We start from the raw sequence: 27,892 nt of genomic DNA on the forward strand, positions 1-27,892 counted from the left end.
GGACAGAACTAATAATAGTGATGAAAATCGCACATGATGTTTATAAAAATTATCTTGCTTCACTAAATACAGTAACACTGGACACCTGCCATTCTTTGGTAGATGAAGACTAACTTTAAATCTTTCTGATGCACTGTGATAAGGACTGATATCCAATCTAGCACCACAACCAATTTAGACTAAAATCACATAATGAGCTAAAGTTAGTTGCCTAAGTGAAAAAAATGACTTTTCTGAGCCCCATGTCCAGTTTTGCTTTTTGCCTAAGAGCATACAGCACTCTAGATTCTACAACTGGAGTCAGAAACGTAATGAGACTGCTGGTCTTGTTGAACAGTCCTAACCCTATAATTCTGGATGTAAAGAGAGCTTCGAGTTTAGCAGCATGACCAAGCACACACTACCATAAAACTTAAATTATTTCTGAAAAGATAGCCCATTGTAATTTATTGGTTTCCTGACATCCAGAAGACTCAGCTGTTAAATGCCCATTTTGCTTCAGTCTTGACTTAAAAGGTTAATCATGACCAGATACTCAATGCACTTAATATTAACAAGGAGAAAGGAATGCAAGCGAACACAGGGAACGAACAAATTAAGTTAGATATATTCAGCAGGGCCTGATGAAATTCATCCTAAGGTACTGAAGGAACTAGCTGAAGCAATTATCTTTGAGAGCTCATGAAGGATAGATAAGGTTCCAGAGTACTGAAGGCCCAACATTGTTCCCCTTTTTAAAGATAGGTACTAAAAGAGGGCCTGGGGAACTACAGACCAGTCAAGTCTAAGTGGCCCAGTAGACAGGGGAAAGCAGTAGATACAATATATCTTAATTTTAGTAAGGCTTTTGACAGTCCACCAGGACATTCTCATAAGCAAACTAGGTAAAGTAGTCTACATACAATTACTATACAGTAGTTGCACAACTGCTTGAAAGACCATAACCAAAGAATAGTTATCCAAAGTTCACTGTCAAAGTGGAAGAATGTATTTAGTGAGTCCCAGAGTGGTCAGTCCTGGGTCCGGTACTATTCAATATTTTCATTAATGACTTGGATAAAAGGAATGGAAGGTATTCTTATAAAATTTGTGGGTGACACCAAGCTGAGAGGGTTGCAAGGAGGACAGCCACAGGAACACCGGATTAGAATTCAAAATTACCTTGACAAATTGGGGAATTAGTCTGAAATCAACAAGATGAAATTCAATAAAAACCAACAAGTGCAAAGTACTTTACTTAGGAAGAAAAAAAAAATCAAATGCACCACTACAAAATGGGGAATAACTGGCTAGTAATCCTGAAGAGGATCTCGAGGTTACATTGGATCACAAATTGAATGAGAGTCGACACACTAATGCAGTTGTGAAAAAAGCTAATATAATTCTGTGGTGTATTACCAGGAATGTCATATTTATGACACAGGAGGTAACTGTCCCACTCTACTTGGCACAGGTGGGGCCCTAAGCTGGAGTACTGGCCAATTATAGGTGCCATACTTGAGGAAAGATGAGGCCAAACTGGAGAGAGTCCAGAAGAGAGGAACAAAAATGATAAAAGGTTTAGAAAACCTGACATATGAGGAAATGTTAAAAAAACTGGGCTTTTTAGTCTTCAGAAAAATAGACTGAAGGAAACCTGATAACAGTCTTCAAATATATTAAGGGTAGTTATAAAAAGGACAGTCATCAACTGTTCTCCAAGTGCAGCAAAAGTAGGACAAGTAGTAATCGGCTTCAACTGCAGCAAAGGAGATTTAGTTTAGATATTAGGAAAAAACTATAAGGACGGTCAAGCTCTAGAATAGGCTTCCAAGGGAGGTTGTGGACTCATTGGAGGTTTTTAAGAACAGGTTGGACAAACACCTGCCAGGTATGATCTAGGTTTACTTGGTGTTGCCGCATTGTAGGGTGCCGGACTTGACCTCTAAAGGTCCTTCCCAGCCATAGATATCTACAATTTCATGCTTAACTTCACAACCCAGTGAGATGAAATGATTTTCTTATATCATGGGGAGAAGGAAGCTAAAATTATTCAGCTCAGTGTAGCAAATGCCATGTTACAGAACGTGTTGCTTATATATACACAGCACAATGTAGTACACAAAGTCAGGGTGTAACTACTTCTTGCACACCTTGGATGTGTTCAGTACCGCAGAGCCTTCCACATGCCTGAGCGCTATACATAATTACTAATAAGCATTCTGGAAAGTATCATTTATAAAATGGCTAAAATTAGGAAAAGAACCAGTGATGAACAGTTGGAGGGGCGGTGGAAAGGTTTGTTGTGGTTTTAACTTTTAGCTAGCTAGGTCACACTGTCTGGAGTAAAAATAAAAAAGCTCATATGTTTAAATTAGAGAACATAGCAGTTTTAAACTTGTGAGCTATGTGCTTAATTACTGGTTACTCTTACTTTGCAGAGGAGACATCTCAATTTTGAATGGTTCCACTCCATGCACAGAACTGAAGGCTTCCAAACCACTGCTTTCAAGTGTAAGCTTTGCCAGCAGGAGAGGCAGGCAGCTTGAGCAGGGTTAAAACATTCTTAACTACTACTAAAAAGTAAATGTAGGAAATCAAAGAAGGAAGCTCTTGGTTTAGAGTTTACTAAAGAATTTAAACACTCTTCCTCTCAGATGAAACAGCAGTAGTTGGGAGAAACTGCTTTTCACAAAATCTCTTGCGATCATCCAGTTCAAGAAGCAGAGAATCAAATGTGGCACTCCAAGCTCAGAATGCAGCAAATGTTTAAAACATTTAATTAATTTTAATTAACCTTCTGTCTCCACAACATAACACCACATTTGTGTAAGCAATGTTAAACTGGAGAAAAAAAAATCATGTTGTCTGTGTAGGTGAGTAGGGCTGACCATTATCAGCCTCGCCACCAAATCTTTGCAGTCAGCTGAACATTACCACCTCATGCATAGGGCCCTACCAAATTCACGGCCATGAAAAATGCGTTACGGACCGTGAAATCTGGTCTCCCCCAGTGAAATCTGGTCTTGTGTGCTTCTACCCTGTACTATAAAGATTTCAAGGGGGAGACTAGCATGTCTCAAATTGGGGGTCCTGAACCAATAGGGAGTTGCAGGGAGGTCACAGGGTTATTTTAGAGAGGTTGCAGTATTGCCAGCCTTACTTCTGCATTGCTGCCTTCACAGCTGTATGGCCAGAGTGGCAGCTTCTGACTGAGGGCCCAGCTCTGCAGACAGCAGTGCAGAAGTAAAGGGTGGCAGTACCATACCATGCCATCTTTACTTTTGCATTGGCGGCGGTCTGCCTTCAGCGCTAGGCTCCCGACTAGCAGCCGCTCAGCGCCAAAAGCAGTGCCACACTCAGCAGCACAGAAGTAAGGGTAGCAGTACCGCAACCCCTCCTACAATAACTTTGCAATGCCCCTGAAACTCCCTTTTGGGTCAGGACCTCTATAGCTACACCACCATGAAATTTCAGATTTTAATAGGTGAAATCATGAAATTTACGATTTAAAAAATCCTATGACCATGAAATTAACCAAAATAGACCAGAATGGAATTTGGCAGGGCCCTACTCATGCATATCATGTTCTATTTCAGTATGCAAAACACTTACCCTCTGATCAGAAATACTTCGTCAGTTTTCTTAAAGAAACATGTTTTCCCAGTATATTACATCAGTGAAAGACTAGATTTCTGTATAGATGTTAGATTTCCAAAGTGAAAAATTAGGATTTTTTGTGGCACTAACCTTGAACTGTTCCTCCAGCCTCTCTCGAAGAGGGCTCAGCTTCTCCAAGCCCTTACTCAGATACACATGGCCATGGAACTTAATAAACGCCTTGATGAAGTCAGTCACACCCCATTGAGTTTTCACCTCATCCCGACTGCAGTTTGAGAGAAATAGTTGGCTTCAATCTTTGTAAATAGACATAGCTGCATAGACTAAGGATCTTCCAGGCAGAAACAATGCTAATAGCTGCACCCCCTTCTCAGAAAAAGGACAGAGGTGAGAGAGAGAAGAATTAGTTTCCACTATTGGCTGCCCCAACCCAAGAGATGTGGTGGTACTTGATATAGTGCACTTGCCCTCAATAGTGCTCCCACCCAAGGAGTATCTCAGATACAGGTAACTCCCTCTCAGTACATATATAAGGTGGATGTGGCTGGAATGGGGGTCAGTGATCTCCTACTCCCATGTGCACATTTGCTCCTATGAATGTTCATCCATGGTGGGTATACACACAGATACACCAAATAAGGGAGGGAATACTTGCCAGGACAGAGTCAAAGGCAGTGTCAGTTATGAATAACTACTCGCTCCCTAAAACTGATCAGCCTCACCTTTCCAGTGCTTTAGAAAGTGCTTTTTGTAGATTAGTGGAGGCAGCTGGGAAAGGGAACTTCACAGCAATGCTTCTGCAGTAGTAGAAAATTGTGGTCAGGTGGTCTCCTTTGGAGGAAGCTAAAATAGCCAACTGATTGTAAGGCTGACCTAGGGGAGAAGAGGATGACAATTTCTCATGGAGTGAAGTGATCTTTTCTTCAACTGTAACAAAGCTTTCCCCTCTTTTTGCTCTAGGAAAGAATCTTTATTTCAATCTAAATCTTGGCTATAAGGACAGCAAGCTTCCATTTAAAGTCTATATATCCTTTCTACAGATCAGATTCAGATTAATTTGTAGAACCAGTTACCCACCCCATCTCAACACTGCTACAATTCACAAGCTACAGAACTCATGGTTCAAATTTTCACAAATCCATTAAATGTAAAAACAGATGTAAATGACTTAATAAAAAACTTTGTCTAAGCAGGAAGGTACAGTCAAGGCCAGGCAAAGTTTTGCCTCTAACATACCAATCAGAATCTATTAGAAGTTACTGATATAATACAATTTAAAACACATAGGACAAAAAAAGACAGCTCCAAAGATTTAAAAGTAGGTTTAAGATGACTACTGCAGTAACTGAGTCCTGGTGGGTGTGGCTCATAAAAGTAGTTTGCATTTTTGCTACAGAGCAACCTGCAGCACATGAGAATTTGTATTCTATTAATTGTAGTTGAACTAGTTCTATTCACTACTAGATCACTGCACCTGCATAAAGATAGAGATTAGGAGGAAAATAAGAGAGAGTCAGAAGGCTGAACTACAGAACCACCTCAAACTTGTATGAGTGACTTGGAGACCCACTGTGAATTACTGAATTTTATTTATTAGTAAGTAAACAATTAAAGAAATCAAAAAATGCTTGTTCATTTGACAAGTGCAGTTTAGGTTTAATACTTCATACAAAATGCATAAATGTAGTGTAGCATATTCTGTAACATAGGTCAGTGTTAGTACCACGAGACCTCACTATAATACTTTGTTATTAAACCTTTGAGAAATGAAAACAGATTGTATGTGAACTATGGTGCATGCAGATTAGTGAATTATCAAGGTTCTACTGTAACTTGTTGCTGGTATTTTATTTTTTTAATAGTCAAGATCTTAAACTATTTTTCCATTTTCTTTGGAGAAAAAAGCAAATGCCTTAAATACTGATTTGGGATAGTAAACTCAGCAGAATAGAGGCATCTCAGACTCACCATTGGAGGGAACAAGCTGAGCTGCATGTCTATAGTAGGACTCTGCCTGGCTGGTCTGATTCCTGTAGCGAGCTAAAAAAGGAAAGAAAGACAAGTTTAGACAGCAGTTTGTCTTGCTGCTCAGAGGGATAAACTCTCCTCGACATTTCAAAATATGTGGTCCCGCAGATTACAAGTACACACAATTTACTTGAGGAGACCCATAAATGTCTTGCAAAAACTTAAAAACAAACAGTAGAATTACATACCAAATACCCGAAATAGTACAAGGAACATCAATACATTTTTAGTTGCCCTCCCTTTCCCAATCCTCTTTCAGGTCCAAAAGTCACAGGTCACCAGCTCTTATTCAATACCCTCAAATACATTGTGCCAGACACATTATACAAAAAGTTGTGAATGCTCCTCATACCTCTCGACACTAGGAGTATTCAATACCTAGACCTAATGTTAGGTTATTTTAAAGTAGTTGTAGGTTGCCTTTTAAAATAACCCTTTCTACAAAACGTTTACTCTAGTGTGAATCATATAACCAAAATATGTAAAGCACCACAATAAAATTGTAAATGGAATAAACCTGTTGAACTTAAGTATACTTGGATGCAAAATAAAACAGCCAGGCTTATGAAAGTTAGACATCTTACCATGTAGGAAAGACTGTAACACAGGCTCTCTCTGACATGAATGCCTGTTAAATGTGCCATCTCGTTGCAACACAAATTCTTGTAATAGCTCTTGCAATTTAACAGGTTTCTACTTTTCACTGTCTGACTCTGCAACAAACAGAGCTCCTCTAGATGAAAACACAAGTCTAGGCAAGTCATTAGAAAGCTACTCTTCATAATATCACTGCCATCCTGCATCACAGTCTTTAAAGGTCTCTAACACCCCAGCATTACATTCAGACCTTTCAACCTGTTCAAACTGTTGAGTCTACAGGCAACAGTTCAAGGCAGAGTACTTGGCCTAGCAGCAGCACAGATTGCATAGATTCCTTTCCAAGTTTATGTGACACAAAGCATCTCATCTGTCCTTGCTCCAAACACTCACCAATGTCTCCAAGGTGAACAAGGCAGTGCTGGCAGATGTACGAGCAGGAGCTAGACTGCGGCTTCACAATGGCGCTGGTGTGCATCTGTTTATTGCTGATAATTCCCAGCTGGGAGGACTTCACACGGCAGGGCAAGTCTACATTAAACACTGTGCACAGTTCCTGTAATAACTAGAAGAAAAGCCCTAGTTTAATAATAAAAATCAGACAGTAATCAACACAGCAATGTAACAGTATACAGCAGTGCAAATACTGCTACCACCACTACAACAACAACAGAGTTGCATACTCCATCATGGAGAGCCCTCCATAAAGAAGGCATGTTCCCCATACCTTACTGCCCAGAGGTAGACAAATAGGGGGCAGAGAGCAGATGCAGATCTCTTATGGTCATTTTTAAATCTCTTCTGAGAACAGCAATTACTAGTAAGGTTTTCCCTTCATATTCCTGACTCCAATGACTAGTTTGGGTAAAGAATTCACAGGAGAACAAAATTTTTGAATTATTATACTTTCTTAAATGAGCATCCATCGTATTCTCTAGTTATACAGTACGGTCCAGTGGATGCACACAATGCTTTAAAGCTGCCATACAGGTATATTAGGACCTGAGCAAAAACATGCTTTAAAGCAGTGGTTCTCAAAACTTGAGACGCCACTTGTTCAGGGAAAGCTCCTGGCAGGCCAAGCGGGCTTGTTTACCTGCTGTGTCCGCAGATTTGGCTGAATGCGGCTCCCACTGGCCGCAGTTCACCACACCAGGCCAATGGGGGCTGCAGGAAGCGGCGTGGGCCAAGGGACGTGCCAGCCGCCCTTCTTGCAGCGGTGAACCGCAGCCAGTGGGATCCACAATCAGCCAAACCTGCACACACGGCAGGTAAACAAACCGGCCTGGCCTGCCAGGGGCTTTCCCTGAACAACCAGTGGCCCAAGTTTGAGAACCACTGCTTTAGAGGACTAGTTCAATGGGCTTTAAGACAAGATGCTGCCAATTCTTTGTAGCACATCAATACACTGTTATCTGTTGTCCACAGAGTTCAAGTTGAAGAAAAATTTCTTATTTTCTTGCTTTCAACGTAGAAGCTGAGAGTACACAAAATTTATAGTCTGTGTAGGATCCCATTCCCTTAAAATACTCTTAATGAAATTTGTGGAGAAGGAAATCCAAGATCACTAAGCAAAAACTTGGATGGGAGGAGACCACTACCTTTTCTTTATGGGAAAGAAGCTCTTGTGTCCAACTGCTAGAAGCAAAGGGTATATATAATTAAAACCTGAACAACTGAGAGGGGAAGGGATTTTTAATCTGATTGAGCAGAGCTAAATGTTAACTACAACAGTTTTAACATCCCTACCCCTTCAGATAAAAGCTGAGAGAGTGTCCACTCTAGTTCTCTAGTTGCTCATGGCATCCTCTGGCATTTTGTCTGATATGATATAATGCCAAGCCAAAAACTACTGGTGAGAGACTCAAGTTCCCAAAGTAGAGACAGTTGTTACTGGATTAAATAGCACTCCCTCAGATCACTGTTCAGTGTGAGAAGGACTGAGCTTTGCTTTTTTAATGCTTTTGTAGTTCTGCCTAAAGGCTTCTGGCAGAAGCTCTTGAACCAAGAGCATTTTGTTTTACCATAATGGAAATACCTATGTATGGCCTTATTATTAAGAACTGGACAGAGATGTAAGGAATACTTTGCAGTCCTGTAAATTCACTTTTCCAAAAAAAATTTTAAAAGGAGAATAAAGTGTCTTTTAGCTTCATATTAGCTGCAGACAACTGAATCAAAAAAAGAGAGGCAGGTGAGACAGTCAACTCTTATTTATGTGTTTGGCACAATCTTCCAGAGTCTGAGTAATCACTTGGAAAGTACCTGTCTTGGGCTACAACATCTTGGCAAGGTTCAAGAGTCTCCCAAGAGAAGCACCCTATTCATAATAGGCAAATACTGAATAATAAGCCTTCTCCAAGACAGAAGACTCAAACTTTTAACTTAAAATGTGATATGGTGAATAAAGAATATAGAACTAGTCTTGTGATGAATAAAGAACAATAATCCAGAAATAGACATTGCATTGCTGGGACAGGTTAGAGCATTTCTTCCACTTTTCCTTTTAACAATAATTCAAACAAAGCCTGTGAAGGCAGACAAACTCAAAAATCCTCCTCTGATGTGCCTCTGTATATCAGAATTGCCATTAAGTAACAAAGAAGGATTAATTGTGTTCTCCAGCTGGAGATATGAAGGGTCACACATAGATCATGGCCAATCTATCAAGGATGGATAAGCAGAATGTTTCCATTCTCAGCTAAATCTACATACGAAGCACAAAAGGGAACTGTAGCTGGTACAGCTGATGGGGACAGGGAGTTCATACTCCAAAAGTTCTTAGATGTCATGGTCTCCAACTTAGCAACTTTCTTGACTCAAGAAAGGCACAGATGTGTCCACACCTAACGATCTTCAAAGTTATAGTGCATTGATGGGGAAGCTATGAACAGCCTTGAAGGTTAAGAGGTGAAATGCGGTACCAAAGTCTACTTCAATTATGTTTTATGTGCTCCTTGAAGAGTCAAGTCCCTAAAAGCAGCTTCTCAAGAATTCTTCAATTGCTCTTCTGATATTCAGGATTTCATCCTTCTCAACTGGGGACAAAGTGGATGAAAAAAACCTAGTGGTACTTTTTCAAGCTCTGCTCATAAAATTCACCCCCTGCCTACTTGAACCTTTAGTGGAGTTCTTGCTTCATGCACATTATAGTTACATTTTAAAATGTACTTTTTGCTGAGACAGTAAGAAAAGTCTTATGATATGGACAAAAGCAAGATAAAGAATCCCTTAAAAGCAGAACATCTCCAACTGATGAAGAGGAGAGAAACCTCTGAGGTGATCTTCCAATATACAGTGTGATAGGTATTCGTTCTCGAAGATGCCATCTGTACAGCAGTTTCACTCCTGAGCATAAGTAGCTTGAGTGAGGTCTCCAAATGAAAAGCAGATCAATTAGCACTGGAATGAGCAGAGCAAGAAAGACAGCCTATGCCACAAAGTTCATGTTACTTTTATGTGGTTAACATACTTCAGGGAGGAAAGATACTTCCAAAAAAACAAAGGTGTAAAAAGAAGTAAGGCCTCAATGAGAATCCTCAGACTGTCAGAAATTGGCCAATTAATTTAAGTGATATCCCAAAGAGAGACCTCCAGGAGACAGGAGGGTCTGCTCTGCCTCACCCATCGTAACTCACATGTTCTACAGTACTGTCTGAACAAGGACTCCTCCTCCTAGAATCTGAATTAAAGTAATATGCTTCATGTGGTTGGGCAGGAAAAACCACATTAGCTTTGCTCATATTCAGAATTTAAGCAGACCTCATGCAACAAATGGATATTCTGTGTTGTGGTTCCTACAGGCATCAGACAACGATGTCTTATGATCTTTTTACTGGTATTGGAATGGTAATGAGAGAGCCCACAGAATAACCAAGGGTCATACAATGAACTTTCACATAAAAGTTAGAGCACCTTGACTTTGCAGATGATATCAGCTTGCTATCTCATCCCCTCAGAGACATGCAAGCCACCACAAATGATCTCCAGACTTATGCACAATTAGTAGGGTTGACAAACACCAAGAAAAACTAAAATTATGAGAATCAACACATAAGAAATAACACTTTCTAGGACTGACATATCACATATCTTGGCAGCACTGCAAGTACAAGTGGAACAAAGACATTAAAACCAGAATAGCAAAAGCCAGCCATGCTTTTGTAACTCTAAAGCCAATCTGGAGAAACAGAAATTTTATCCTCCGAACAAAACTTTGAATATTTAACATCACTGTAAAGTCGGTCTTACTATATGGTGCTAAAACTTGGAGTCTTAAGACTACTACCTAAATTACAAATTTTCATGAAACACTGCTTAGATGAATCCTCAGTCTCAGATGGCCAAAACAAAAAGGTGAAGAACTCTGGAGAATAATGAAACAGAAGCCAATAGAACAAAATATTATGGAACAAAAATAGAGATGACTAGGCCATACATGGAAAGACCCAAAATATTATGACAGGCAGGCATTGGACGGGAACCCTCAGGGCAAGAGGTGGCAATCTAGACCAAGGATAACACAGAAACACACAACAGAAGCAGAACTGAAAGCTATCAAAATGACATGGAAAGAAGCAAAGACTGCTGCAGGAGACTGGAAAAGATGGAAGGCTCTGGTGAAGGCCCTACGTTCTGCATGGAACGGAAAGGCATAAAAAATGAAAATATCTAGAGTTGGGATTATTAGGAGAGTAAGGAAGTTGAGGGCCCTTAATGTTAATCATAACTCTTTTACTGTTAAATCTCCACCACAGTATCATTTTAATTTAATCTTTTAAAATGGAATGACTTTCTATGGAAAGTCATCAGCTTTATAATAGTTTTTAAACAGCCCAATGAGTGGAGCCCTACCAAATTCACAGCCATGAAAAACACATCATGGACCATGAAATCTGGTCTTTTGTATGTTTTTACCTTATACTACACAGATTTCATGGAGAAGGCCAGCATTTATCAAATTGGGAGTCCTGACCCCAAAAGGGAGTTTCAGGCGGGGGTTGCAAGGTAATTTTTAAGGGGTGGGAGTTACGGCATTGCCATCCTTTACTTCAGCGCTGCCTTCAGAGCTGGGTGGCTGGAGAACGGTGCCTGTTGGCTGGACGCTCAGCTCTAAAGGCAGTGCCCCACCAGCAGCAGTGCAGAAGTAAGGGTAGCAATGCCATACTGTGCCGCTTTTACTTCTGTGCTGCTGCCTTCAGAACTAGGCAGCCGGACAGTGGCGGTTGCTGACTGAGAGCCCAACTCTGCAGGCAGCAGCACAGAAGTAAGAGTGGCAATACCATACCATGCCATCCTTAATTCTGTGCTGTTGCTGGTAGCTGCTCTGCCTTCAGAACTGGGCTCCCAGCCAGCAGCCACCGCTCTCCAGTAGCCCAGTTCTGAAGGCCACCAGAAGTAGCACAGAAGTAAGAGGAGCAATACCACAACCCCCCTACAATAATCTTGTGATGACCCCCCCCCCCCAACATACACACAAACACACTCCTTTTTGGGTCCAAACTCCTACAGTTACACCTTGAAATTTCATATTTAAATGGCTAAAATCATGAAATTTACTATTTTAAAATTCCTATGATCGTGAAATTGACTAAAATGGCCCATGAATTTGGTACGGCCCTACCTATGAGGATTCAGCTGATCACCACAGAAACATCTCCCCAACTCGTGTTCCTTCAAAAATCAAAAGATTGCTGAGGGATAATTATGGGACCAACAGTAGTAACTGTGTTTATTAAGATTACATGCAAAAAGGCTATGTTAAAGGAAGATTAAGGTTACAAATTCAAGCACTTTGTGTAGTGAAGGAGACTCATCTGTAGGACCCCTCCCTTATTTGTTACAGGACCTAGAAGGCATGTAGTGGATTGCAGGAAAGGAAAGGATGGTCTCAGGGATAAGGCAGCTGAAAGTTGCTCTGGAGAACTGGATTCAATCCCTTCTTCTGCCAGAGCTCCTCCATGATGGTAGTCAGGTCACTTGAACCATGCTTTTCAAAAGGTGCTCAACTAATTGTGTGTTTCTCATTTTATGGATGCTTGATTTGAGACTCTTGGTCTGATTTGAAGAAGTACTGAGCACTCACAGCTGCAACTGAAATCAATGGGAGCTGCGCTTTGAATATATGATGTCTTCTATGACACTAAAAACTCTAAAAATCAGGTTCTAGGTGTCTTAAATTGGACAGCCAGTTAGTGAACACTTTTGACTTCACTCTGTTTCTTTGCTGAAAGTAAATTCACTGTGAAGCTCTCAGATACTATAGTGATAAACACCATAGAAAAATCTATGAGGAAATTAATGATTCTGTCTACAGAGCAGGATCTGAACAGTGAGGAGTAAAGAAGGCCTGGGGCCACACACTGAACAACAAGACGTTCACCGTTTTGCTATCTGCTCATTAAGTATTATTTCCTTTGTTTTTTAAAAAAATCCATTGTATGGCATCACACTGAGATACAAATGGGTCATTACCAGGATTAGAACCTTTAGCTCCACTGAATAGACCTCTGTCATTAGACTGGAGAGAGTAATTAGTAACAGTAGCAGGTTAGCCTCTATTTGGACCAGTACTAGAAGGGGATGGGATATTTGCCAGTGAGTTTCATAGATATCTGCTGGCAGTAGGGGAATGGTGAGACTCAGTGACTTTGGATTCCATTGCAAGCTCTGGAGGGGAGTGTATTCTAATGGGCACAGTCTTCTGCTCCTTCCCCCCAAAGCTTCACACCTTCTGCCCTGTCCCCTAAAACCTACCCCTGTCCTAGTCCTGTGTCTATCCCACCATTGGCCACATCACTGTCCCATTCTCCTAACCTAGTCAGTCCCAGTCTCCACTCTCCAGGCTTCTAATCCCAGTCTTTGTCCAGTAAATGATTGCCTTCCCCAACTCATCTCTTCCCTTTCCCAGTCTCCTTGCTCAAATCATTCCCAGTTCCTTCCCCTGACTTGCTGGTTTCTTCCCCTGCCTTCTAATTGCCTGTTCGTATTCCCCATCCTCATTAGCTCCACTCACGTTCCCTATCCCTGCTAGGTCCCAGTCCCATTCTTCTTCCCTAGACTTCTAACCCAATCTCAGCATCCTCCCCTCACCTGGCTCTTTTTGCCCAACCAGTTCCACTTCTTCCTCATGACCTCGTTCCTTCTCAGATCTGTCTCCTCTCCTCCTTCGCCCCATCCCACTGATTCCCAGTCCTAGTCTCCATGCCCCTGTCAGCCTCCAGTCCCAGTTTCTGCTCCCAGGCACCTTGTTCCATTCTACTCCCTCAGCCCTTCCCTACAACAACCTCGGTCCATCTTGTCACTTCTGTAATTGAATCAGATGGCTTCCTCCTTCATGCTGTATGGGTGCCAGCAGAGGGGGTTATTGAGTGTAGCTGAGAAACAGGTTCCCTGCTCTTTATTCCAGTGCCCAGTTCTATCCTGACCCAGAGCAGCTGGAAGCAGTCATTACAGTGAAAGTCCTTTTGAGCCCCTATAACCCTACACTGAAGCATGCTCAGTTTACTCTGTGGGGATGGTGCATGCACAATCTAGTCAATAATACGCACTGTCAGAGGCTCAAGCATGCCTCGTGTACATAAAATCTTTGGAGATTTTAGCTGTTGAACACTAGCAAATGCAAACTGCAATTTATCAAAGGTTCGTAATTAGGGCTCATGTCTGTCATGGAGGTCGTGGAAGTCACGGATTTCATGACTTTCCGCGACCTCCGTGACTTCTGCAGCGGCTGGTGGCTGACCCTAGGCCCATCCAAGCAGCTGACTCTGAGGCCAGCTACATCAGCTTCTGCTCAGACGGCCCCTAGGGCGGCTGGTCAGATGACCCTTAGCTGTGGTCCCCGGGCAGCCAGCTGGAGCAGCCATGGTTGGTGGGCCCCGGCAGTGGATGCCACTGGCCCCGGGCACCTCTCCTCTAGTGCCTCCCCAAGATTTAGTATGGGATATTTTTAGTAAAAGTCATGGGCAGGTTGTGGCTGTGAATTTTTGTTTATTGCCTGTGGCGTGTCCATGACTTTTACTAAAAATACCTATGACTGAATCCTAGCCTTACTCGTAACTTGGCTAACTATGGGCAGATTTTCAGAGGGCAGGCAAAAGGCACATCCCTGACACAAAGGCCACCCTCTACCAAATTTCGAGTCCCTGCTTGAAAGCATGAGGATACTAATGCTTTCCAAAGAAAAGGTTCTCCGATTATTTTTTTTTTTAGTTTAGTAGAAAACCAATGTATTTTTCCTTACTCTCGATCAGAAACAGCTGAATGGTTATCGCTAAAATTAAACAAAATAATAATAATAAGGGGGAAGGCGCCAAGGCAGTCATCCAGCATTGAAAATTTCAGCCCAAACAGTTAAAGTTTGGCAATATTAAAATAAATAAATAATAAAGCAATGGAATACAGGGTCTTATAATGAGAAGCATAAGGAAACATTAGTAAGAAGCTGGTCTACGAGCCTCACTTATAATAAATATTTTACCATTTTTAGACTCAGACTGCATGAATCAGGAATGAATACCTCACGCTCTTCCTTCTCCATGTACAATATTAAACAATTGGTCAAGTATATTACGGGAGCTTGTCTGCCTCTAGCATAAGCAATTGCTGGAGAGAGCATACTAGATTTGGCAAACAAACAGTGCAAGCTAAGCAGTGGATCTGCATACACTCACTATCAGGGCAAAAGTGTAAAAAACTCTTGCTCCAAGGTTTTGCATTTGTACAGAGACCAGTGTTTCAGAACTCACCTGTGTGTAGAAACCACTAGCTGCCTCTAAGAACAGAGAAAGGTTCGCCTGAACTTCACTCCGATTCGGGTTTGCTCGGTTTTTTGCCTGCCCCTGAAGTGTCGTGATCTGATTCTTAAAAGCATGATTCCAGCTGAGAATAAAACACAATTCTGTTGGCTACAGCAGTGACTCACTGGGCAGACACTGAGCTCCCTGAGAATGGGAAAAAACTGTTTGTTACAATTATAAGGCACCTGGCGCTAACTCCATCAAAGCTCTCCACTTATTCTAGTGCCTTAACTGATCCCTTTTAAAATGGAACAGAATCTGCAATGGAAATCTAAAGTCAAACAGGGAAGAATGGCAAGTTCCCCCCCAAATCTCCAAAAACCAAACAGATTGTTTGCAGCATTAACAATTACTCATTTGCTGCCAGCACTAAACAGCAGGTCAAGCACTATTAATCATAAAGCTTTGACCATCAGTCTCACGGACAGGGTTAGAGAAGCTGTTCAGGAACTGATGTTAGGCCGAAATGTCTGAACAGCCAGCAGCTTTAACATCATGCGCTTTCAGACTCTCTGCCAGGGACTGAAAGAAATGCAGACTATTAACCAAGGCTGGTAAAAAAAATGCTCCTGTTCCTCAAATAAGATCCAGGGGTAGAAGCTGGGGGACAATCCAGCAAGATCCTCACCTGGTTATGAGGAAGTCATACTGAATGTCCCACTAGAGCGCTATCCCTAGATGATCTCTCCCCAATCTCTGGCATAAAGTCTTTGTCCCTAAATGAGTATGAATGAACATTTGAAGCTCCTCCATCACCAGCTTCCCGAATGCTCAGAATAGCAGTGATAGGAAAGATTTCCTGCTCTTCTGATCTGTCTTTCCTTGATGGTAACAGAAAGGCAAATGCCTCTCTTCCCTCTTCCCTTCAACCTCACACAACTAAGGAGGGCTAAACACCACTAATCCTCACCCCATAAGAGGATCTTCATCAGTGATGATTGCACCACCCTCTTCTCATGCTGATCACAGAGATACTTCCAGCTTGTTTTACTAACCCGTAGTACTCTACTTCTGTGCTTCAGCTGTAAGGCAGGGTGGCACTTGCTCATTTGTAAGTTAGACTTGACATTAGTGGGTAACGAAGGGTGATTGAGTCTTTTGTTTTTGAGTCTATTGTTCTGAGCTGTGTCTTACTCACATGGCTCTCAAGTGGAGCTAGATCCCATACCCTGACCTCAGTGGGAGCTACACTATAATTGCTAAGGCTGAGTACCCAAAGCCTTTTCCATGACAAAGATTATGTGGCAGAGCAGTTCCCTCTGTTTTTCTCTATTTACTGGTTTGACTAAAAAGGCAGGTTTGTGGATTAGAATTCTCAAACAACTTTTTGGGAATGCTGCAGGGATTTCACTAGGAATTACATATTGGGAAGTCTTTATGTAACAAGTGACACACCTCGCTCCAACATTAATCAGTTCCATAAATCATGCATCTCATTCACAGTGTGTATGCTGCACATGCCTAAACAATGAACTATTATTTACAAGTCCTTTTTTGTGAGTACAAATCCATTAGAGATTTTCTGATGCACAGCAGGGTTTTCCCCAAACTCCTTAAGGGCAGGAATTGTAAACATCCTTTCACTCCCCATTCCCATACATTCCTCCTAGTTCTTTAAATTCATTGTAAGATTATTCAAAATGCATTTATTCAAGCTTCCACTTACAGAAAAATTGAGCCCGTTTTATAGATTGTACCCACTCTTCCATACATCTTGGAAGGATCCTGCTCTAGTACACAAACACATGTGAATACTTGTGATTAGACTACTCACAGGTCTTGTTCCACTTTCTTGTCTAAAGCATACTCCAGATCAGTTACTAGCATTTTCTGGTATAAGTCCTGTAGAGCCTGTCTGGATGTCCAGACTTCAGCTGGACCCAGCTTCGAATCTGGGAATCAAAAAAAAACCCACCAGATTTACCATGTCCCAGTACATACGACAGTGTCATTTCAACTGATTTTTCCAATTCCTGCCCCAGGAAAGAAAACATCATGTTCATGCCACACCCAATGATATGCCACACTTCCCTTCAATTACAGCTTCATCAAAAAACAAAAACTAGGAACACCAATGAATACCAGGAAGAGATTTGCAGGCTTTGCAACAAAGGGCCAAAATGACAAGCTGCTAGAAACCAGAGGACTGCACATTAATTTCATATGCAAACTATTTTAACAAAAGCACATCAACATAATATTTATTACAGTTCTGAAAAAGACTAAATTACCACTTATATAAATTCACCAGTAATAAAAACGAGCTATCTTGTAAAAACCCGAAGATAGATGCTGCAAAGCTGCATTTTAGGACTTCACAGGCTGCATTTGGGGGATCCGCAAGTTAGTGTTTGACTCAGTAGTTCCAACATCTTTGGTGCTAGAAACCAGAGACAGATCTTTTCTATTACTGAGAATATCCGCTATTAATTTTTAAATAAGTTTCAGATCAGTCATTACCCAAGACATATGAGCTAGGTCCAGTCCTGCTCTCTCCTCCCAGGTGGAACAGAGGACTTATTCTATGTCACCAGCTGGGAGAGAAGGACTTGTCTCTCCATAAGTGTTTTAAGGCACTGCATGTGAGTTTTAACTATTTAAGTTTCAGATTTTCATTTTCCATCTACAGCAGAGAGTACAGCCACTCGTAAAGCATTCTTCATTTATCCACTTGGGAAGAATAGACCTTTAACAGGACATGACCTGCACACAGAGTTCTTGGAAATCCCGGATACTCACTAGATCATGCTTATAGGTAACTGTTTGAACTCAGAATTTCAGTTAGGTCTCAATCTCCAAAGTTAAAATGAAATTTTACCACGTGCTTCTTTTATGCCCATCATCTCACTCCTATTAGAAGTCTGGTAAGCATTTTGTGTCACTACAGCACAAAGAAAAATAGGACTCAAACACAATTTTAGTAACTGCACTAATGGTGAAATAAAAGACAATTACCTGTCATGTCAGCCTTCAGGACTTCTGCCTGCCTGCAAGAGGAAGACAGGACAAATACATTAGATATTAACAAGGACTGATGAAGATAATCAAGTTACACCAAAGAAGTGGGGGGATTTGTTGTTGCCAGGTTGTGGGTTTTTTTGTTTGTTTGTTTTTTAAACACAATTACTTGAGTGAGGGACAAAGACAAGGATTCAAGTCTTTTTAGGGCTTGTCTATACTAGGTCAAACGAGTATTGTTTTGTAAAGGTATGTATGGAGGTACAAGTAATAGCCTTATAGATCTCTGCAATTAGAATATATCTGAACCTGGTCTACCCCTAAACATTAGGTCGACTTAGATACATCACTCAGGGCTGTGAAAAATTTCACCCCATCTGATGTAATTAGGTCAACCTAACCTCCACCGAGGGTACACTGAAGTAGATAAAACAATACTTCCATTGACCTAGCTACTGCCTCAAGGGGATGGATTTACTACAGTGATGGAAACATCCCTTCTGTCACTGTAGGGTCTTATAGTGCTTATAGTGCAGACGCATCCTACATACCACATTATGGAAGCAGACATTACTCTGGCAGACTGACTTAATCCCAATGGGAAGCTGAATGGATGTCAACCTAAAGCTCTCCTTTATGCACTGTATAACCCATCTAGAGAATGTCTCTAAAGAGATAATGATCTATATGGGGGTGTGCATGTATGCGCAAGAGAGAAAGCAAGTGTGAGCGAGCGCTGCATTTTCAGGTTGCCATAGTCCATCTAATATTGGAAGGGCAATTTTTTGATGGAGAACTCAGGATGTCAAACAGGCTGGGATATTTCTTCCATTGTAACAGATGGGAATTTCAGTGTCACTGCCATTCTGTCCACAAGTTCACAGAAAACGTCTTCAGAAGAGGAAGAGGAAGCGGAAGCAACCCCTTCCACTTAATGTTCCAAACAAGCCTTATGTTGCTCATCTGACAGTAGCAGAGGAAATGCTCCATGAAAGCAGGTGAAGTTGACAGATCCAGGATTCTCAGATCCAAGGAGAAAGACTTTTCCTGATCTCTAGTGGGAGAGATTCCTAAGTCAACGAGAACACAAAATATTTCTATAATGCTTAAACACTATCTGTCATTCATGCCAGTAAACAAATTCATGTTCCACATCATATTTGGGAGGGTGTGATGATACATAGGCACCATATTGACTGGTGTATTCCTTCCGATGAGAATGGAACCCAGGAGGTATGCTGGTTTGTCTAACCCATCCAGTTCTTCCTCTGACTACAAGTCTATACTACAAATTATTGAAAACAATACAGGCATGTCTACCCTGCAATAAAACACCTGCACCTGGCCCAGCTCACCTGAGTCAAGCTCTCAGAGTACAGGCTGCAGGGCTATAAAATTGCAGCATAGATAATGGGGCTTGAGTTGGAGCCCCATTTTTGAGACCCCACAAGGGGAGAAAGTCCAAGGGCCCAGACCCCAGCCCAAATATCTACACTACAATTTTATAATCCTGCAGCATGAGCCCTGCAGCCCAAGTCAGCTGACACAGGCCAGCCACAGATGTTTTATTGCAGTGTAGACATACCCTACAAGACGTGGCATGTGTAAAATGGAGTGCTTCAGGGAGAAGGGGAGAGTCTGGGGGATATTTGAGACAACTTTTCTCATCTCTTCTCTGGCTGTGAGGAGGAGGGCATTCAAGGAGGATAACTAGCAGTAACTTCATTTTATCCTCCTCAGAAGAAAAAGCTTCTCTCTTCAGGTTCTGATAACTTACGGAATTGCCGACCTCTATGGTATACCTGCACTACCACAGTAAATGTTGGTACAGAGTGAATAGGAGATGAAGAAACTACTTCCTGCTCCAGAACAATCTTTGGATCCAATGCAGTCTTCAGAACTGGGGGATGACTTTTAAGCAGGGATATACATTCAACCAGAATCTTAGTCTTTGATTTAGGATCTCATGTTATCCAGTCTAGATGCAATCAATCTGAGGATTCTCTCAATTTGTACTTGCTAACAGAAGCCTTCTTGTCTTGCATATCTTGGAACTGAAGTAGAAAGATCCGAAGGCTTCTCCCATGGTTTGGCTTTCATCTCACAGGTTGAAACAGACTAAGTTCGAGTGCCTTTAAGGTCAGTCCAATGCTTTGGGGGAAACTGATTGCACTGAGGTGCTGGATCTTGATCTTTGGGCAGTGATTGAAACCTTCTACATAGCGTTGTTCTGAATGCCAGAGGTGTAAGGAGCAGACACAGGCCTTGTTAATGTGAATACGGGACCCGACACATCCAGGGGATCAAGAGGCTCTGCAACCAGAGATTCATGAAGCAGTAAGACTTACAGCTGGTTGTCGCATTCCTTGCATACCCTCAGGGTAAGTGTGTTATAGACAGAGCACCTTGAAGGAGAGTGACCCTCCTCAAGGTGTTTTGTGTGGGCATCCAACACCAGAAAGACTGCAAGACAAGAGGTGCGCCTTTCAAAAGCAAGTCTGAACTTTCAGATCTGACATGGAACCAGTAATCAGAACTGAAATTAACTACTATCTATCATAATAAAAAAAAATAAAAATAAAAATGTTCCTTTACTAACTAACCTTTTCACTTTACACTAAATTCTTTGAGAGAAGAATCCTGATTGGATAGATGTGAATCTCTCCAGATCTTTCTGCCGATGTGGCTGGAAGGAACTAAGGAAGCAAGCAGAGGACATCACATCCTCTTTCATAGCCTTGCCCTCAGGATGTTCAGGAATGCAGAGAGGAGAGGTAGGAAGGATGCATGAGTGTTCTAACAGGCACTGCTATGAGGTGGTTAGGTTCCACTTCTGCGCTGACAAGGTCAGCACATTCCACGAGTGGGAATGTGCAGGGGACACTCAAAAAAGAATTATAATTGATGTACCTATACCACAATAATTAGTAAACCTTTCCTGTGTAAACTAGCCCTTAAAGAGTGAGAACAGTTAGAGTTTCAATATGTAGAAATAATATTTCTGAACCACTAATGTCCCAAATCAAAGCCACCATTGTGTGTCTATATGGAAGATGCATCTAATTCTTCTTGCAGTTTCACACTGGAGATAAAGTGCAATTTTAAAAAAAGGTATCTTATAGGCACATCATAACACTAGTTATATTGACTCACCCTTGAGTTTAATACCTAGAAAAAATACTTCATTCTTAATGTTAATTGTTAAGACTAACTCATTTCCAAGGATCAGTTTTCACCAAGTCAATTACCAATTTATGTTAATTCTTTGACTTTAGAATAATTACTACCATTTACTATTAAACAAAAGAAAAAAACAACTATTAATAAAATGTGATCACTGGTACCGCATATTTCAATAAACCGTATCTGCCTACCTTGGAACACTACATTTATGATTTTAAATAAACAAAACCTCTACTCCTTTATTAAGACCCTATACTTGTCATAATGGAATCCACATTTTGTGTGAAGGCCCTAACAAAGTACAAGTTTATAAAACAGACAATGGAAATTACTTATATATGACATCCTTAAATATCAAGGAATGTCTATACTACAAACTTTTGCCACCGCAAGTTACATCAGCATAAAGCCACTGTAGTTAGTGTATCACTTGCGTACATGCATACTTGGCTCCTCGCCCTGGCACTGCATGTACTCACTAAGAGCGAGTGTGTCAATATACAGTGCCAAGCACGATGGGTAGGTAACCCAGTCTGCAACCCACCGCCAGCCAATGCACTTTCTTTTGAGAAGTTTTGGCAAAGCACAGTGGGACAGAAAAAAGTTGCGCAGCGGTGACTGGGAGTAAGGGGTCAGCTTCCCAGCATGCAACTGTCTCCATTCCATCATGTTATGTATATCCTGTAATTTTTGTGCCTTTTTAAAAAAAAATTGCATGAACCTGCATGGCCTTCTTTGCCGTCCTCCACCTGACAGAAGCATGGAGACTGAACAGCTCTGAAATATTATCATAAGCATTGCAAACACAAGATGCACGGTCCTCCAGTATTTGCAGAGCCATCTTAAAAACCAAAATCATGCAAGCATGGAACACTATGATTTCTTGGAGGACAGACTGCTGTGCAACATAGTGAGAACCAATTCGAGGCTGTTGGTGGCATTCATGGAGCAGCTGCAGATAATGGAGTGTCAACTCTGAGCCCAAGAAATGAAAACTGACTGGTGGGATTGCACTGTAATGCAGGTTTGGGATGATGAGCAAGGTCACATTCCTGGATCTGTGTGCCAAGCTTGCCCCAGCCCTCCAGCTCAGGGACACCAAAATGAAAGCTGCTTTGACAGTGAAGAAGCAAGTGGCAATCACATTGTGGAAACTTGCAATATCAGATTGCTAGAGGTCAGCAGGAAAAAAATTATGAGCTTGAAAATCCACTGTGGGGGTAGTTCTGTGTGCAGGGCCATGATGACTAACTCTAGGCCAGGCGTTCTCAAACTGGGGGTTGGGACTGCTCAGAGGGTCACAAGGTTATTACATGGGGGGTCGCGAGCTGTCAACCTCCATCCGAAACCCCGCTTTGCCTTCAGCATTTATAGTGGTGTTAAATATAGATATATATAAAAAGTTTTTAATTTATAAAGGGGGCATACTCAGAGGCTTGCTATGTGAAAAGGGTCACCAGTACAAAAGTTTGAGAACCACTGCTCTAGGCAATGTGCTCTAGTGGATGATTTGCAGCAATGGGATTCTTGAACTGTAGTGAGGTAATGGACAGCATGCATATCCCTATTTTGGCATCAGACCATCTTGCCACAGAGTACAAGAGAAAAGGCTACTTTTCTGTGATATTGCAAGTGTTGGCGGAGCACCGGGTATGCTTCACGGACATCAACATTAGCCGGTCAAGAAGATGCATGACACATGCATCTTTAAGAACATAGGACAGTTCAGAAACCTACAAACAAGGACTTTTTTTTCCTCAACTGGCATATTAACATGCCAATGGTGATCCTAGGGGACCCAGTCTACCACTTAATCTCTCAGTTCAGAAAGCCATATGCTGGCCATCTCAACAGCACCAAGGAAAGATTCAACCACTGGCTCAGCAGGTGCAGAATGACAGCTGAATGTGCTTTTTATAGACTGAAGGGACATTGGCATTATTTACTCACAAGACTGGATCTCAGTGAAAAAAAAATCCCAATGGTTATAGCTGCCCACCGTGTCCTGAACATGTGAAACAAATGGGGAAAAGATGCCTGTTGTCTGCTGAGTGAACAGCCAGACATAAGGGTGATTACAAGAGCTCACTGCAGAGCTATATGGCCCAGGGAGGCTTTGAAACAGTACACCTCTACCCCGCTATAATGCAGTCATGGGGAGCCAAAAATCCCTACCGCGTTATAGCTGAAACTCTGTTATATCGGGGTAGGGGAGGCAGGGCTCCAGCGGTGATTTAAAGAGCTCCGGGCTCCAGCCGCTGTGGGGAGCCCCAAGTCCTTTAAATCACCGGTGGAGCCCTGCTGCCACAGCCCCAGGAGTAAGGGCAGCAGGGCTCCAGTGGTGATTTAAAGGGCCCAGGGCTCCCCACAGCAGCCGAAGCCCCGGACCCTTTAAAGCGCCACCAGAGCACCACCGCTACTACACTATACGCGAACTCGCATTATATCGGGTTGCGCTATAGGAGGGTAGAGGTGTACTTAACCACTGATCCACAGCATTGCATTGTACTGTACTGTGATCTACCTGGCCCTCCTACTTTGGGGCCTCTTAGGAATTGTTTGATGCTTCGTGTACAGATATAGATCACTGCCAATGCACCTACTAATTTTGCAGTGGTTGCTGTCCTTTTATGATTATTACACTATCACTGACCTAATGCGTTGTGTCACACTATACAGTAATAAGTGAATGGGGGCCTTCTGAACTTCTAGGAACTCTGCAGTATATGTTGTGAACTACTAATCATGAATTCTTTTCCACATAATAGAATTTTATTCAGTAACAAAACCAGTGCAAAAAAACAAAAAGCCTGTGGAATTTAGAAGTAAATACATTAAAAATTTAACGTATTAATGGAACAGAACTTAAAGGGAAAGAATACTCAGGTCTATTTTAGCTATCCATACACCAAACTGTGGCTTTCACAGGTCAGAGTATGTGAGGCTGTGGTTGTTCTTAACGTTGCCCCAGGATGGAGTGGTAGGATTAGGGATGCAGCCCCTGATGCCATGTGGAATGTGTAAAGAGGTGTTGCAATGGAGTTCTCAGTGGACTACAAAAGGAGGCGAGCCATGGACTGTTGAACCTATAGGTCTGCAAGAGTCTGCAGCATCTGTTTGTTGCTGGAGAAGCCCCATTATGTCCTGAGGCATCTCCCTCTCCTTTTTTCTGTTGGAGCTTCTAGTCTTTCTCCAGGATGTCTGCAATGTTCACCCTTCAGGCCCTTTGCTCACAGTCTGATGCAGCACTGGCTTGCAGGATCTCATGAACCATGTCATCCTGAGTCCTCTCTCTCCTCTATCTGGCTCTGGAGTTCTGCAGGTGTGGAGGAGGAAACCCCCCGATGTCACAACAGAGCAACTGTAGATAAAACAGAGGTACTATTGTCAATACAGTCACAAAGGAAAGTGAATGTTAAGATTCAAAATTCCCTTCCCTTGCTCCTCTAAAGTTTTAAACAAGACATGCTCATTGACATTTCTGCTTCGGAGTGCTTGTGCACAGTGCCACTCACAGCAATCATGGTGCATATGGCCCACCGGAGGGAAAGAAATGAGGAGGGAATAGCTAGGTTGCATGAAACTATAAGTATAAGCAATGGCACTGAATACTGGCACCATTTTTCAGAGGCAGTGGTGATTTAGCTGATATCTCACTCCTGAAGTAACAAAGACATACAGAGCACAGCCGCTGCTGGAGTCCCAAAGCCGCTGAAACCGTATGTTGTCAGCCTGTGTACTCCAATGGTGCCTGCCCAAGTTATCACTGACTGGCGTGGGAAAGCATCCTACTGTGGAGGAAGAAATAAGGCTGCCATCCCTAGAAACCTTTGGGAGAGAACTGTAGAGTACATCCATGAAAGTTTTATCGAGATCTCTCAGGAGGATTCCAGGGACATCCCTGTTTATAAAAACAAACTGCTCCGTGTGGCCCCCTTGCTTAGTTCTACAGAGGAATAAAAAGCAAATAACTCTACCTCTCTTTGTTGTACCGCTATCTCTTCTAATATGAGTAAATTAATGAAAAGTTGATAGCTGTTTCTTGTTAAACTGTGGGCGCCCTCAATACATAACTGTAATAGGAAATACAGTTGCACACTTACCCAAGGTTCCTTTCCCTGCACCAGGCTCGCCCGTGCTTGACTGCCAGGACTTCAGTGCAGTTTCAAACAGGTGCTGATCACATATCCCCATCCTCTTCCTTGCTGTTCATGCCAGGGGCCTGTAACTCAGGCTCTTTGGAGGTATCCATGATGGTCTGTGGGGTGGTAGTGGAATCTCTGCAAGTATGGCATGTGGCTCTTTATAAAAGCAGCAGGTCTGGGGCTCAGCACCAGACTGATGGTTGGCCTCTCTGGCCTTCTGATATGCCTGATGTAGTTCCTTCATTTTCATAGGGTACAACAGGGACAGGCAGCAGTACCACTTCTCCTGCATCCCCCATTAAATCTGCTCTTATATGTTCCTTTTCTACAGCTGGTCCGCAGCTGTGCTTGCACGAGCCTCTTCTCCTGGTCCAGATTATCCAATATTTCTTGTCTACTCCAAGCCGCAGTGCGTCTGGAGCAGATAGCTGGCATGATCAGTGGCACATAACAGAGAGCTGCAAGTGTGCTTGGCAACCCAATCAGGAAAAGGTATTTTAAAAAATAAATAAATAATCAATCAATTGCAGGACTTTAAAACAGGGAGGTAGGGGACTTCTGGCCTTTGGGGCAGAAGTGGAACTGACAAATGTGACCCAGAGCAGTTAGTTTCAGGCACTGTGGGAGAGCTGCTATAGGACTGTTAGGGTCAACATAAGTAATGTAGTGTCTACACTCGCACTATGTCAACTTCAGTAGACTGACCGTGGTTCAACGACTGAGGGAGGTGGTGTTACTGCACTGCTATGACAGTGCACTTACATCGGTGGGAGGCCAATTTAAGTGCAGGTACATGCACAAGTAGGTTGATGCCAGGCAGCTTACATCACCCTAACTTTGCAGTGTAGACCAAGCCTAAGTATATTTAAAATCATATACCTCTTCCTATGCTTCCTAGGCTTCCAAGGAATTAGTCTATGGGTAGTATTAACTGTCATTAATAATTTCTCTCTCATCTCCAAGTCAGAACAGCTGTTGCAAATACAGGTGTCTGATTTATGAGTGAAGACAGGCTATCCCCTTTGTGGGGCTGTGACATACCCAGAGTACAATCCAGACCAATGAGTAGCTGTGTCACTCCTGACTGCAAACTTTAGATGCTCTTTACACTGCTTTGCTGCTGTAGCCTCCAGACTGGACTGCTCACAAACAGCCTCCAGCATGCAAGTTGCTCCCAGCTACGTGTGTGTGTGTGGGGGGCAGCCATCCAGCCACACTCGTTCTTACCAGCACTGGACATACTGCAAGGTGACTCCAACACATCCCTAGTCCTAGATTTCCCCCCAGAAATATATGTCCTGTATTGCCCAGCCCTCTCCTAGATAACTAACTTATGTAAAGCCCATCATTTTATTAACAGACATGATAAGCACACATCTTGTTACCCCAAATGGCGTTTCCCAAACACTTCAATTCAAACACACTTGATAAGATAAAACAAAATAAATTAACTACAAAGAGAGATTTTAACTTAGTACAATTTAGGAGGCATAAAAGTCAGAAATGGTCACAAGAAAAATAAAGATAAAATGCAACTGGTGCTTCATTTAACAGGGTATGTTAACTTCAAAGGACTCTCAACCTTCCCCACCCCAGGCAAGCCTCCAAATCCTGCCAGCCACCTCAAACCCCTGACCCATACCTATAAGTGGCACAAACTCCACAAGCCCCATTTCCCACCTCTGTCACCCACTGCACCAACCTCCTAGGACTAAAACTGAATTACTATGGAAAAGGGAAATAAAGTGAAACACTGCTTACCATCTCCAAACTCTACCCAGGCTGAGAAAAAAAACCTAAAGAAATAGTATTCCAAAACTGAGGAACGAGAGTGTATCATTGTTGCCATGGAGACTTGAATCACCTACAATAACTACTTGTTCTGTTTCTCAACTCTCCCAGCTTCTGTTCCTGACACCAATCTCCAAAGACAGGACTGCTATCAGTTGCAGAACTCTGGACTCATGTCCAAAGCAGGAAAAGGAAGACTTAAGACAAAATGTTCGGGGACTTCCTGGCAGCATCCCAAAAGAGGGATAAATAGTGGAGTGGAAGGAAGTTCTCCTTGCAGAGAAAGACAGGTGAGGCAGAGCTTGTGCAAAAGACAAACCATCTTGAGAACATGCTGCTGCAATGGCCTGCAGCCCATGGGGAACAATATGTTCCAGGAACAGCAGTATCTTTCACAAGGCTCCAACAGGTATTTCTGTAGATATCCTGTACTACAGGACCCTGAAAAGAGCAAGTTCTAGAATCCATCACCACCCCCACAACAAAGGTTCTTCCCACACTATTCCACATTCCAAGGAAAAGACGCCAGGCACAAATCACATGTACACAGGCCTCTGACCAGTACAGCACTGATATACATGTACTCAGTACTTAGTCATGTGTTGCACAACTGCACTTCAATGTTGGATACAGTTTGTACTGTCATGCTATAATAAATAATACTTTTGGTTCAATAGCTGGTTTTTATTGTTTGCACTGCCAGACATTCAATAAAAGGTTATTTTGACAAATGTTCAATAAAGTTTCATAAAATACCACATTTCCACTGTCATTCCGCAACTATTCAGGGAT

The 27,892-nt window shown here is 42.2% G+C and overlaps 1 protein-coding gene across 7 annotated transcripts in view; it reads right to left on the reverse strand.

Annotated features, from left to right (window-relative positions):
* Positions 1–27,892, reverse strand: part of SMG7 (SMG7 nonsense mediated mRNA decay factor) — a 103,313-nt gene that overhangs the window by 52,068 nt on the left and 23,353 nt on the right. For 6 of the 7 annotated variants that reach the window (XM_032772948.2, XM_032772952.2, XM_032772949.2 and 3 more), the window contains 7 exons: positions 17,979–18,010; positions 16,798–16,915; positions 14,973–15,105; positions 6,619–6,790; positions 5,569–5,640; positions 4,323–4,473; positions 3,730–3,865 (listed from right to left, as the gene is read on the reverse strand). In XM_032772948.2, coding sequence (XP_032628839.1) covers positions 3,730–3,865; positions 4,323–4,473; positions 5,569–5,640; positions 6,619–6,790; positions 14,973–15,105; positions 16,798–16,915; positions 17,979–18,010 — 814 coding nt within the window. Of the gene's footprint in view, positions 1–3,729; positions 3,866–4,322; positions 4,474–5,568; positions 5,641–6,618; positions 6,805–14,972; positions 15,106–16,797; positions 16,916–17,978; positions 18,011–27,892 lie in introns of those variants that run through there. The other variant, XM_032772955.1, reaches the window with a different exon arrangement.

Source organism: Chelonoidis abingdonii, chromosome 7 (assembly GCF_003597395.2).
Source record: "Chelonoidis abingdonii isolate Lonesome George chromosome 7, CheloAbing_2.0, whole genome shotgun sequence".
In the NCBI taxonomy this organism is placed as follows: domain Eukaryota; kingdom Metazoa; phylum Chordata; order Testudines; family Testudinidae; genus Chelonoidis; species Chelonoidis abingdonii.